Source organism: Diaphorina citri, unplaced genomic scaffold, assembly GCF_000475195.1.
Source record: "Diaphorina citri unplaced genomic scaffold, Diaci psyllid genome assembly version 1.1 scaffold68, whole genome shotgun sequence".
NCBI lineage: Eukaryota > Metazoa > Arthropoda > Insecta > Hemiptera > Psyllidae > Diaphorina > Diaphorina citri.
Window position 1 is genome coordinate 45,357 of NW_007377505.1, and position 13,484 is coordinate 58,840.

Sequence of the window (13,484 nt, forward strand, 5' to 3'; positions counted from 1 at the left end):
GCAAATGAGTTGTAGATCGATGTGTACCTGTACCCATGGGTAGTAGGTATTCCTTAATAGCAGCTGTCTTTTCTTTTCCTTCTTCTTCTTTTTCTTCTCCTCCTTCTTGGTTTTAGCAATGCTCAAGCTCAAGTTTTGCAGTGTTGCTATCATTCCAAGTATCTTGACTTGCTTGATTTTCCACTTTGCTCTTTTTTTTCTCCAAAAACTTTTCCCTCTGAGGAAAAAGTAAGGATCTCTCTGAGGAAAAAAGGATCTCAAATAGTTTTCTCATCTATTATAACCTTTTTTTACTCCTTTGTTGGGCTATCACAATATTTTTCTTTCATTTTCACACATCATTGATTACATTATTATGCTCCTTTGCTCTTTCTATGAAGTTATTTTTTCATATATTTAAACATATGTACCTATAGGTAATGTTAATTCGATTGCAGGGTAGTGGGCATCAGGTGTCTTCATCCGCAGTTTGAACAGCAGCAACATCAGAACCGTGTCTACAATGACCGTAAGTCAAAGGTTATGCCGCCACTGGTCGCTACTGATTCAAAGAACTCCATTGTCCTCATGAGGCTGAGTGCGCCCTTTAATTCAACTAAACCCAAATTCTCTGCTGGGAATAGAACCCGGGACGGCTTAGTAAGTCTATCAGAAGACCTTTTTATTATTATTTTATTTCGTTTAGGAAATTTGATAGAGGGAACTGTAACAAATGGAGGTCTTATTCTTCCGAAATTGAAGAGAGGAGGATAGGATAGAGAGTCCAATATTAATTTGAGCTTTGTGTTCCGACCATCAGACCTATTGACCAGGCAATCCAGAGAGCCAGACAGACCCAAAGTGCCTCTTCATTTTCCTTTCTTTGGAGGGGAGTCTCAAATTTCCTCAAAACTTGACGAATTACTGGCGAGCTTTTGGGATTTGGAACTTAATTAAATCTTTTTCCTGTTGGTTTCTGGATAATTCTGAAGAATTTGTCATTCAGGATGGAGGCATTTTTAAGAGCGAATAAAACCTAGAAAGGAGGAATAAAGGAAAGGAAGAAAAAAAGAGAAACATTTCGAGGTACCCCCACCTCTAGTTTGTTACCTGAGATCTCCATCTTCTTGTTATCTGATGTCTTTTTTATGTCACCTTCAATTTATTTCTTCTCGTTTTGTATTTCTCTTTTAATCTAAAAGTTACAGGGTGAGACAGGAAGAAAATTTACCGGATAGGGACCCCTAGGAATTCCAGATTCGTGTATTATTCACCATAAAGTATCTTTTTACTGTGAAAAAGTAGGCATTTTCAAGTTACCTATATTCTGCACAGCGTGCACACTAAATGGTTACTTAGAAACACAGGCTGAGAAAAGAAATGCCATGTTATTTTTACCTCAAATGCACACAAGATTGAATAGTGTCGCAATTTTTTCTTGATGGTAAATATGACATCTCCACCAATTTTTACATTATCAAGATATGCACTGTCTGGTAGATGGTGGATGTGACATTTTCTCCAAGTTTCTATTCTCTACGTATAATTTCTTTCTATTTTTCATCTCTTTTCCTGATTTCTTTCTTGTTCAGCTCAGATTTCATACGAACTTTTTGGTCATTTCTTCAGTCACCTATTTATCCTTTATCTCTCACCTCCCTTCTCCCAATATTTATCCTTTATCCCTCACCTTATCTCAATATGAGGTATATTATTACCTATTTGTCATGGTCCATTGCTTTCTCGCTATAAAGTTTTCCACTTTACTCTTTTTTCTCCAAAAACTTTTCCCTCTGAGGAAAAAGTAGGGATCTCTCCGAGGAAAAAAGGATCTCAAATAGTTTTCTCATCTATGATAACCTTTTTTAACTCCTATGTTGGGCTATTACAATATTTTTCTTTCATTTTCATACATCATTGAGCACTTTATTATGCTCCTTTGCTCTTTCTATGAAGTTCTTTTTTCATATATTTAAACATATGTACCTATAGGTAATGTTAATTCGATTGCAGGGTAATTCGTGAACATCAGGTGTCTTCCTCTGTAGTTTAAACTGTACCAACATCAGAATCGTGTCTAATTATGCCTCTAAGTCAAAGGTTATGCCGCCACTGGTCGCTACTGATTCAAAGGAGCTACTCCATTGTCCTCATAAGGCTGAGTGCTTCCCGTATTCAAATACAGACCCGAATAACTTTCTATTCAGCCGGGAATCGAACACAGGACTTAGCAAGTCTATCAGAAGACCTTTTTATTATTATTTTATTTCGTTTAAGAAGTTTTTTTTTTTTTTTTTTTTTTTTTTTTTTTTTTTTTTTTTTTTTCCCAAATTTATCTCCTAAGGAGATACATTCCTGATGAGGCCTTCCCGGCTGGTCCAATTCCTCTGATCCGGACTTCACAGATTACTGAAAGAGAAGATGCAAAATAAAATAAAAATCACAAGGCGGTATTTGTTTTAAAATTTTCATCGGATTTGAGATTTTAACTTTGTATTTACACGAGACTTGGTAATACATGGAACGTTACAACAAACATTGTACATAGTACAATATGTTAATTCTATTCTACATACAAAATACAACAAGGACATACAAACAGGTAACAACATCGAAATATAGGGACATAGAGAAATAGGGGGTAGGGACGAAATGTAGGGTACTTATGGTAAAAGAGTTAAGCTAGGCACATACTAGCCTTTTGTCTGCATTGTAACAGAATCACAGAGAAATCTGGACGAGTATAAGTCCAAGCAGTAGTGCTTTATTTAGGATGGGTTTCACCAACCTTCTTTTTAGCCCACAAAAGCCTGTTAGCTTAACAGTCCTGTTAGCTTAACAGACCTTCTAGAGGCTAAAAAAAAAAAAAAAAAATTTTGTGGGTACGGGAATAAGCTAGGCGCATACTAGCCTTTAGTCTGCATTGTAACAGAATCACAGAGAAATGTGGACGAGTATAAGTCAAAGCAGTAGTGCTTCATTTAGGATGGGTTTCACCAACCTTCTTTTTAGCCCATAAAAGCCTGTTAGCTTAACAGTCCTGTTAAGTCTATACAAATCAAATTTAACTTAACCAGGCTGTTAGCTTAACAGACCTTCTAGAGGCTGAAAAAAAAAATATTGGTGAAACGGACCATTAGACTGTCAGCTTAGAAGCTTAGATCAAGGTGTTTCACTGTTAAATTATACTGAGTATGCGCCTATTTTTAATAGATAGATAAAAGGGGTGTTAAGATTAAGAAGGAATCTAGAAATCAGCAATTTACTTCTTCAAATATGTATATGCACTTCTCACGTAATTGGACAATTTTTGCAGTACAAGCAGGGAGAAGCCCAACGTTCTCAATACTTTTATAGAAATGGGCCTCAGCATTATCGCTCTACAGTCTACACACCTACAAGCTGTTAGCAGTTACCAAACCACAAGTTATCATTATCACAGACTCCTGATGACACAAAAGTCGTTTCAACCCGAAGCCAACCTTCTTCCAATCGAGTGAACAGATAAGAGTACCCTAGTTATTTGTTTTAATACTTTCAAACCGCAAGCTATATTAATGGGGGAATAAAGATGTCCTGATGATAGATTTGACATTACAGTCTGACATCCTAAGATGAAGATGATTTTGATGCCACTTTAAATTTGATATAGGTACCTACTCATCTTCTGTAATACCCTGGGTTTCCGCTTCGCATTGAAGATATTGTATCTACACATCTATAAGATTCACCGGCCGTATATCGTGGCATTATTACAGGATTATACATTTCCATATAGATAGCTTTATTTACTTTGATTCGAACCCATTACAGCGCTATGGCAATCAGGTTTCAAGTCGTAAAGTTATTCTTCAGAAAAAGAAACTGATGATACCTTTTAGTTTTTATCTTCTCTCATATTGAAGAGATGAGATGGTTAAACACAAAGTACATTTTTTTTTCAAACTCAGCAAGCGTGCACCTACTTCGATACTTACCAACAATTCATTTTCTATATTATACTCATTGACATCAAGGTTACTTTAATAAGGACTGACTATCAATTCACACATTATCAGATCTTATGTAATAGAAAAAAGATGTATCTTCCAGATTCCTTCCAACACAATTTAATCAAGGCAAAAAATAACACAGATTCAAATAATATGACTCTCAACAATTTTCAGAATTCAATTAACTTAAGAAAACAAACAAAAATAAAATCTATAGTGGGAGCTTATTTAATTGAAAATCTCAACAATGAAGTTTTTAATTCAAAGTACCTAGACTCTATGGAATTCCTTTCAGTACTAAGTGACCCTTTCACAACCAAGGGGATTTGAAAAGGGCGTAGCAAAATTTTCAGCTAATGTAGAAAAAGAATGCTAGTTTTGGAATTTTGAAATATTTTCATTATTCCTTTTGACAAGAAATTTTCTCATGTGTCTTTTTCGTTTCTCAGTTCACCTGTTGATAGCTTACCACCTATTTCTTTCTACATTTATACCTTTTCTGGGAGTAAACTAAATATTACATGAATATATCTGGGAGACTGAGAGGTAGGACTAGGAAATCAAAGGTATACCAATATTTTTCGAATTAGAAAACACGTTCTGTATGGGTTAACATCAATTTTCCATGTTCTCTTCAGCAAATAGCTCAAGGTTGCAAAATTTTCAATTAAAATTTCAAACTAAAAGAAGAATATAAAAAATAATGAATAATGTGAAAAGATGTGAATTTTTTTCTTTCAAAAATAACATAAAAATCAATTACTTATGGGTATCGGATATCTACCTACATTATACGCCGGTATGCAATTTGTGTTTGCTCAGAGAACAGACAGTTCTCTCTTTCTCTCTTGAATAATAATAAAAATACTCGGATATTTGTTTGCATAAGGGGTATTAAAATGGGAGGTACACAAACACATGCATAATTATTCAGATAGATATAAATTATTTACTCGATATTAATTTGTTATTTATTTTTTTCGCTATTAATTAACTGTGTACCTACTTACATCATATTATATTTAATTCGATATTAATTAAAGTGCTGTTCTTACATCATACCAGGCCCGTAGGCAGGATTTTCAAGAACCGTAGACAAACAGATTAACACGAGTCTTTAGATCCGAGGATTAGTGAATGAAATATGTAACATACTATTGCACCTACAAATACCTCAAGTCTGATTCAGTCTGATTTGAATTAAAGAAAATATTGCAAAATTGGTAAACGGATGGATTACAATAGAAGAAAAAATAATACTAAAAGTACATACATACATACATATGATACCAGTATACATAGAGATAGGTACTTAAGTACATAGATAGATGACATTTTATATTAAAGCTAATGAAATTAAGAGTACAAAACCAATCAACAAAGATAACACGAGATCAGGGCCGTCCACAGGGGGGTCCATCGGTTCCAATTTGCCCCATCTCCAGGCTCTTGAAGGAACCCCGGAGATATAGCATAAAATACGACTACTAGTATGTACTTTTTTGGTGTTTTTGTAAAAAAAAAAAAAAAAAAAAAAAGGACCCTTCCATTTTTAGAGTTAGGTTTTTTAGAAGAAATCCAGCCGTTCCAAGAACGGACCTTATCTTTTTGGGATAAAATTCGCCCCAAGCGGGAATCGAACCCGTCATAATACCCTTAACATGTGAATGTGTTGGTACTAAGAAAGTCTGTCAGGAGACCCTAAACATTTGAATGTGTTAGAAGTCTCAGGTGTTATAATCCTCAGATAAGAAAGGAGCATTGTTGATTGTTTGGTGCATTATAAGGACGCACCTATATGTAGATGTCACACTGGGATACGAGACACGTTATCAGTCCCTAATAAAAAGGTTCAAAATATTGTATGCATTAAATGCATCCTGATCAAAGTGATCACCATAAGAATAGAAATGTTTTTATTAACCAGCTTGCCAGTAGTAGATTTCTTCACAAATGAGGGATTTCCAACTGACAGTGACGGACCACGAGCACTTTTATAGAGAGGTCTCCAGAACTTCCTGATATTTTCCTTTTGTTGAAGAATGAATAGCTCATTCTAAAGGAAATTTAGCTAAAATGAGGACAATCTCAGGAAATCCCACCCATGCAGTCGTGGGATATACTGCATTGTAGTGTAGCTCTATGTATTCTTAACAGTAGTGAGAGGTCTTTTTTTTCTAATAGGTTTGATAGAGAGAACTGTAACTGCTAAGGTTTTATTGTCCCGAAATCGAAGAGAGAAGGAAGACAGGATAGGTGAAAGTCAGCCCTTCCGAGAACGAACATTATCCTTCTGGATAAAATCCACCCCGGGTGGGAATTGAACCCGCGGCCCAGCGCTTACTAAGCAGACGCGCTACCAACCAAGACTAGGCTGGCTGGTGAGAGGTCTAATATGAAGAATAATGATAATAAATTTATCTCCCAAGGAGATACATTCCTGATGAGGCCGCAATCTGTGCATATTATTTACACCAGGCGAGCGTCTTGACTACTGCCTAGGTAGGCAGTAACTGCACCAGTTAGGCAAATTAACTGAAAAACTGCTCTCATGAACACATAGGTGGCTTTATACATAGCATAACACTCCATAAGATAGGTAACATACCATTCCAGACACAATATCCTCATGAACATACAATACTGATAGGAGATATGTACCTGATATTTCACCACAGTGTAATAGAAGATAGAACTATTGTGCTAGTTGCATATCATCACATCAGAACATTACTGCCTTCAGAATAACATAACGGTCAACGCTACTATCAATATTCAATAGAGTATAAGACCTAGGGCCGGTTCACAGGGGTTTCATTTGCCCCGGCCCCGTCCTCCTTAAGGGGGGTCTGACCCCAGGACTGGACCCCTTAAGGGGGCTGTCGTGAAAGGCTTTACATTGCGAGACGGTTGTGTTGGAAGCACAAATCAATTCAGATCAATTGAAACGAGAGAGATATACCTATGCTTTGACATCATAGAACTCCCATCCGATCAGACTGAATTCTTGAATAGGAAACTATTGATATTCACGACATTGACGGCTCCCAATGCATTATCAAAGGAAACTTCGGATACCGCTGATCCGTTCAAAATTTTATTAAGGTGCGCCCCAGAATGTTCAGATAATTGCAAACTAATTGAGATCCATTAAAACAGATTAGAGAGCCCCATCGGACAAGGTATGGAGTAGATGTTGTTATAGGATGACGTCATGGGTTTGGACAGGGAGGACACGGAAGAGGTACCACTGCACATGTCCACATGCCAGGTGAGCATCCAGTAGTCAATATAGACAAACTCATACAGGTAGCAGACAATGACTAGAACAGCAGGCACTGTGTACAGGACGCTGAAGATACAGATGCGAATCATCAACTTCTCCAACTTGTCAGTCTTGGTGCCGTCGTGTTTCATAATGGTGCGAATCCGCAGCAACGAGATGAAACCCGTGAAGAGAAACACAAGGCCCAGGATGAGGTAGATACTGAGCGGGATGATGACGAAATCCCACAGGGCTTGACGGTTCCAGATACCCACGTAGCAGACACCTGTCAATATGTCACCTGAAACAGAAGAGAACGAAATATGGATTAGAAATCGGCTAAATACTCACAAAGAATGACAGTCAATTCAGATCAATTGGAACCAGAGAAATATGCTTTGACATCAAAGAACTTCAATCAGATTATACTAAATTAAATTATTGACTTCTTGAACAGGAAACTATTGATATTCACGACATTGACGGCTCCCAATGCATTATCAAAGGAAACTTCGGATACCACTGATCCGTTCAAAATTTTATTAAGGTGCGCCCCAGAATGTTCAGATAATTGCAAACTAATTGAGATCCATTAAAACAGATTAGAGAGTCAAGGCGGAAGAAGAAAAGAACAAGAGCTTAGAAGTATATGAAGAATAGGCAGAAACAGTACGAGCTTGCTCAGGGAGGCTAATAGCTTTTGAAGGATTTAAGATACGAAGATCTTAACAAATGTCTAGCTTGATTCTTTACTATTCCTTGTGAGCCAACCAACGAACCATGATAGATATCTTTGACGCTTGTGTAGATACATTATTTAAATTTGATTTGCCATTATAGAATTTATTTCTAAGTGATTTTATTACTCGGAGACCCCATACGGAGATTAGTACGATGGGCCGAACCAGCCTGGGAGTCAAAGCATGCCCAGTCTGTGCGTTAACCCGTCCAGTTTAACATATGGGAAACTAGTTATAAACCATATTCTTTGTGTATGAAGACTCTCAAGTTATCGTACTGATGACCTGTAGTAAAGTAGGTACTATATTGGAACTCTGGAGGGAGCAACTTTTAAAGGAAAAGGAGATTTACAATGTTTTAGAGATAAGATTTTCTCAAAGTTAAGCACATATTTGCAAAACTTTCTCTGATTTCCTGTTAAGACATACTGTCTTAACAGGAAATCAGACTTATTAATATATCAGACTTATTAGTTCTTCTAGGTAAGAAAAGCTTGAAGGAAACGAGAATAATCAAGGCATATAAAAACTCATGGAGTTCAAATTCACTTCACTAAATTTTTCAAAGTCACTACAGAGAGTGGCAAAACGTAATGTACGGGTTAATCTAACTCTTTTTCTCTTATTTATTAATCCTGATGATTAAAAAATGATAAATGACTAATACCAGACCGAGCCATGCCTATACCTCCGCATCTTTAATGCGTTTATCAATCAATGGCAGCAATTAATTCGGTCCTATCCCATTAATTGATTGTTCCAAAGCGTTCGATTTGTGTTATCATCAATCTATGATATCAGCGGATTCCAATGGGCAGCATCCACACCTTAAATTTCGAGCCCGTCAACTGTGTGAGAATGGGATCATCCAATATAGCTTCTGGATTCAAGATACCTAAGGGTGTTACCTCCCAAACCGATCTAATGAGCTATTACATACATAATTAAAAATTCAGATAAAAATAACATACTCTTTTTTTTAGGATTATTAAAAACAAAATATGTAGATTTTTGGACCCATGCATTATGTGGTTCGGGTTCAATATGCTTCAACTAATCCCAGTTTAAAATATTCAATTTAAAATTCTGAATCAATTAAAAGATGTTTACAAAGCAGATGCGCTACCGTCCAAGCTAACTAGGCTGGCTGAACTGCATGTACTTGCTATAAAAATACGTACATACTTCGAGGTAACAAGTAGATACTTCCAGTACATGTGATGCACAGCATAGTATACTTTTACCTATCAAATCGGACATGGTAAAAAAATAATATACGACTTGACGGATCACAGAATAGAAAACCCATTATCTTCGAATGCAAATAAGAAAGTTGACAACATTATTAGGAATAACAATGACCAATTGCTCAAAGAGCCCAACGAAGAACTGAACATTAGTTCTGAAGTTGAAAATTTAAGAAAAAAGTTCGTTATCCCCAATTCCAATGGTAAAGAACCTGTGGACAAGTCAAATCCATTTAAGAAAATGTTGTCTGATGATTTTGATATATCACCAGAAGTCAATAATATACGAAAAAAGTTTATCGCGAATAAATCAAAAAAAGACAATTTTAAACCCAAAACATTCGAAGAAGTAGACTTTAAAAATAATTTCAATAATATAAAAAATCAAATTGATTCTAGTCCATGTAAAACAAATGGCAATGGTTGGTTGGGTGAAAAGTCAATAGATTCATCCAAAAATAACTCCATGAAAAGCCCAAAAATCAATAATACCGACAAGGAAAATCCATTTGTGAGTAAATTCGAAAATATCCGAAAAATGTTTTTGGAAAAAAATGATGTTGAAGAAGTTAAAGAAATAATAAAACCCAAAAAGAAAATTAAAAAATTCAGAGAATCAAACAATAACTCGGTAGTTACTGCGAATGATTACTACGACTATAAATCAAATATGGATCGAACTATTGATACCCTCAAGAAGAGAAATCAATCAGAAGACTTTAATAACTCAAAAAGTGAAGATACTCAAGAAGAAACTTCAGTAAGTGATACCTCACAATCAGACAATCAAAAAGATAAAAATGCCTCAAGTCAAAGTGCTGATTTTATTAGTGAAACTATTAGTGAGCAAATATCCGAAGAAAAATCCAATCCATTAAGCAGAGAAGATGAACTATTGGAAATTCTAGCAAAGGAAACTACGGAGACAAGTGAACAAATCAATAAAAAATTGAAGCAACTAACAACCACAGTAGTCCAACATAAATCCATTAAACTAAACCAATTCCCCATCACCTTGGATGATGACAATGCGATTACAAAAAAAATTGAAAACAGCGAGGGAGATAGAAAAATGAACAAACACTCAATTCTAAAAAGTGTACAAACTGTATCGATGGAGAGTGAATATGACAACATACCAAAGTCAACTGATGATCCTGATAGACTCCAAACTGAAACTAACCATGAAGAAGTTCCAAACTTTGATGATTTAGATATTCCACATGAAACTAACATTTATGAAAAATTAGATTTCAATAATTTCATGAAAGTAGGAAATATTGTTCAACAGTTTGAAAAAGGGCATTGTAGCGAAGACAAAACAATCCGGGAATCATCTAAATCAGAAAGAAAACGCACTGGTGATAATGAAAGTAATAGGTATTCAAAACAAACTAGTATTTCATCAGAATACGACAATGTACCTTTTAGAAATGATGGTGTCAAAAATCAGGATCACAACGTTTTTGAAAATAATCAATCTACTTTTAACAAAAATAAAGAAATACACATGAAGCAAATAGATACAAATAAGTTTTCATTGGAAGATGATAACGAGCCATTTGTATCGTTGCAGATGAAAAACATTCCCTCTGAAGATTTAGAAAGTACAGTAACATCTGACAATGAAGTTGCAATATCAGAAATATCTGACGAAGGACTTAACTCTCAAGATATGGACCTAATTAATAATTACTTCCAAAACGGTAAAACAGTAAACACGGTTGGTATCAAGATATCTGAAATCAAGGATTTGAAATATGAAAGTGATAGTAGTTTTAATTCTGAAGTTCAGCATATTTTTAATCCTCATAGCAAAGATAATGTTGACGAAGGTGGTACTGATTCTGAGATAGAAAACTTACCTATTGACATGCAAATTGAAATTTTAGAAAATAAAAGCATATCAAGTCTAGATAATGATTCCATTAATGAGGATAACCAAAAAAGTTTCTTAAATAACAACAAAGACAAATACTCGCTTGAGTTAGAGAAAACCCTGGATACAGCTCTAAACACAGAAACCAAATCAGATAGTTTGAAAACATTGTATCAATCTCCAGACGAACAAGTCCAAAAACCTGAACTCGTTGAAGAAACTAGTAATGCCCAATCTGATGAAACTGAAAATCTCGTTTCGAACGAAATCATTCGACAAGAGGATATCCCCGAAACAAATCTTAGTTCTAAGAATGATTCACCCACGAATCCCAATAACGAAATAACAGACGATAAAGACAGAAATGTAGATAATTTAGTCAAAGAAGAATCTACTTCGGATGATCCAGTACTTGAAAAAGAAACAGTCGAAGAAGTTACAGAAGTCACACCTGTTACGAAAGAAACAAACAATAACGACGAAGAAAACAAAGTAGAAAATTTAGAAACCATCAAAACCTGTGATAAAGAAATTAGTAGATCCAAGAGTAGCGAAAACGTTTCTGGATCGAATGGCAAACTGAAATCGCCTCATTTGGAGAAACTATCGGATCCACCAACACCAGTTCAAACCAAACCTTCCAACGGATTCGGCAAATGTTGCAGCTCCTCTAGTTCCTCCAATTTGGACCTTTGTTCCGAAGGGTCTTCCAAAAGTTCCAACCAATGTCGTGACCTGACACCGGTGCGCAGGAGGCGCTCTCTACCGGAGTCACCGGTGAAAGCGTTGAGTTTGACGAACATGTGCGCAGGATTGACACGACCTGAAGGTACCAGTTACAATATGATTGCTATCATCTTTGTTTTGCTCGCACTTTACATCCTGTATGCACGTGGACTTCATATTGTGACGTTGCTTGCATTCATTTCACTCGCTTGCATATTCTTCTCTTGAATTGTTTTGTTTCTAGATTGCCTATATTGTTTTTTAATTTGCCAATTGTTTTTGTTAATTTTTTCCATGTTCTAATGACTTTTTGATAGTTTTGATGTGTTCTGCTCTGAATTTTTAAACCCTGCATTCACAACCCTCTTTTCTGCTTGTGTGTATTTTCCTCTAAGAGAACAATTTTCTTTTTCACAGACAGATTACCAAAGTTAGGATTAAATGACTCGTGTGAAAGATAGATAGTTTTTCATTAGTCAAACAACTGTACAGCCTTTATGTTCTTACGTGAAATAATCCATCAGCAGAAAGTCTTCGTGTATTTGCTTGGATTCAGAAATGTACATTAGTTCATTATTAGTACCTTTATATTATTATGTATGTATACCTATTGTATATTTGTGTCCATCTATTCATATTAAGGGTTAAATCTGTATCGACCTAATGCGTAATTTTGTCTTATAAGGTATGTTGAGGAAATTGGAAATTTAAAACAGCACGTGTCTCCAATGATTTATTAGTGGATGTCGCCATCTTGCCATGTCAGCAAACTGTGTTGATTCACCTTGAGTTTGCCCATTTTGCATGAACAGCAGTTTAATTTCTTTAACGTTCATATTCAAATATCCATACGTACCTATATTAACTGTATTAACATTATGTTAATGTAGAGAAATGAATTTACATAGGTATACTTAGCAGCGCAGCGTAGCTCCGTGTCTACAAAGTAACTAGAGTAGTCATTCATAAATTTATCAATATAATCGATTTATCAATAAAACGTCAATTCGATTTTAAATAAACAGGTCGCTTGAATTTGTCCATTTCCCTCTTCAATACAGACCAATATACGTAGATAGAATACAGTATATTTCTTACAAAACTGCTAAATTACAAATATTGAAACCTTGAAAACAGAAAAAGTAATATTCGCACATCACCTACATATTCGAATTGCATGTTTGACACACATAACACATGACCTACCCATCTCCCATCTCTAGCCTAGAATGATAGCAACTCTGCTGATAGCAATTTAGCAATTTGTTCATTACTTAAACTGACATTGATAAAAGTAGGCACCAAGGCACCATATTAATTAGGTACCATATCTATTTCAGACCAGGAAAAACGATTCCAGATAAACAACATGCAGGATATTATGACTATTGTGTGAAGTCTTGAAATTCTGAACTATAGTTTTATCTATCGCGCCGTGTGTGTTCTAAACAATCTTAAACAAAAACCTTGGCTTGTTTAGACTTCGAAAATACAATAGAAAAGAGAAGATTCCCCGATTGATGTTATCTGAATAATTACTCTATGAATTCTCTGAGATGATATTCCATTACAACATTTATTAGATTAGATGCGTTCAGACCTCCCCGATTGATGTTATCTGAATAATTACTCTATGAATTCTCTGAGATGATATTC

At 35.4% G+C, this 13,484-nt stretch overlaps 1 protein-coding gene across 1 annotated transcript in view; it reads left to right on the forward strand.

Moving 5' to 3' along the window:
- LOC103519926 (protein PF14_0175) overlaps positions 1-13,019 on the forward strand; it is a 33,725-nt gene extending 20,706 nt beyond the window's left edge. The window contains exon 3 of the mRNA XM_008485017.3: positions 9,339-13,019. Within this exon, the coding sequence (XP_008483239.2) occupies positions 9,339-12,056 (2,718 nt within the window). The 3' untranslated portion in view covers positions 12,057-13,019. The remainder of the gene's footprint in view (positions 1-9,338) is intronic.
- The last annotated feature ends 465 nt before the right edge of the window (positions 13,020-13,484 follow it).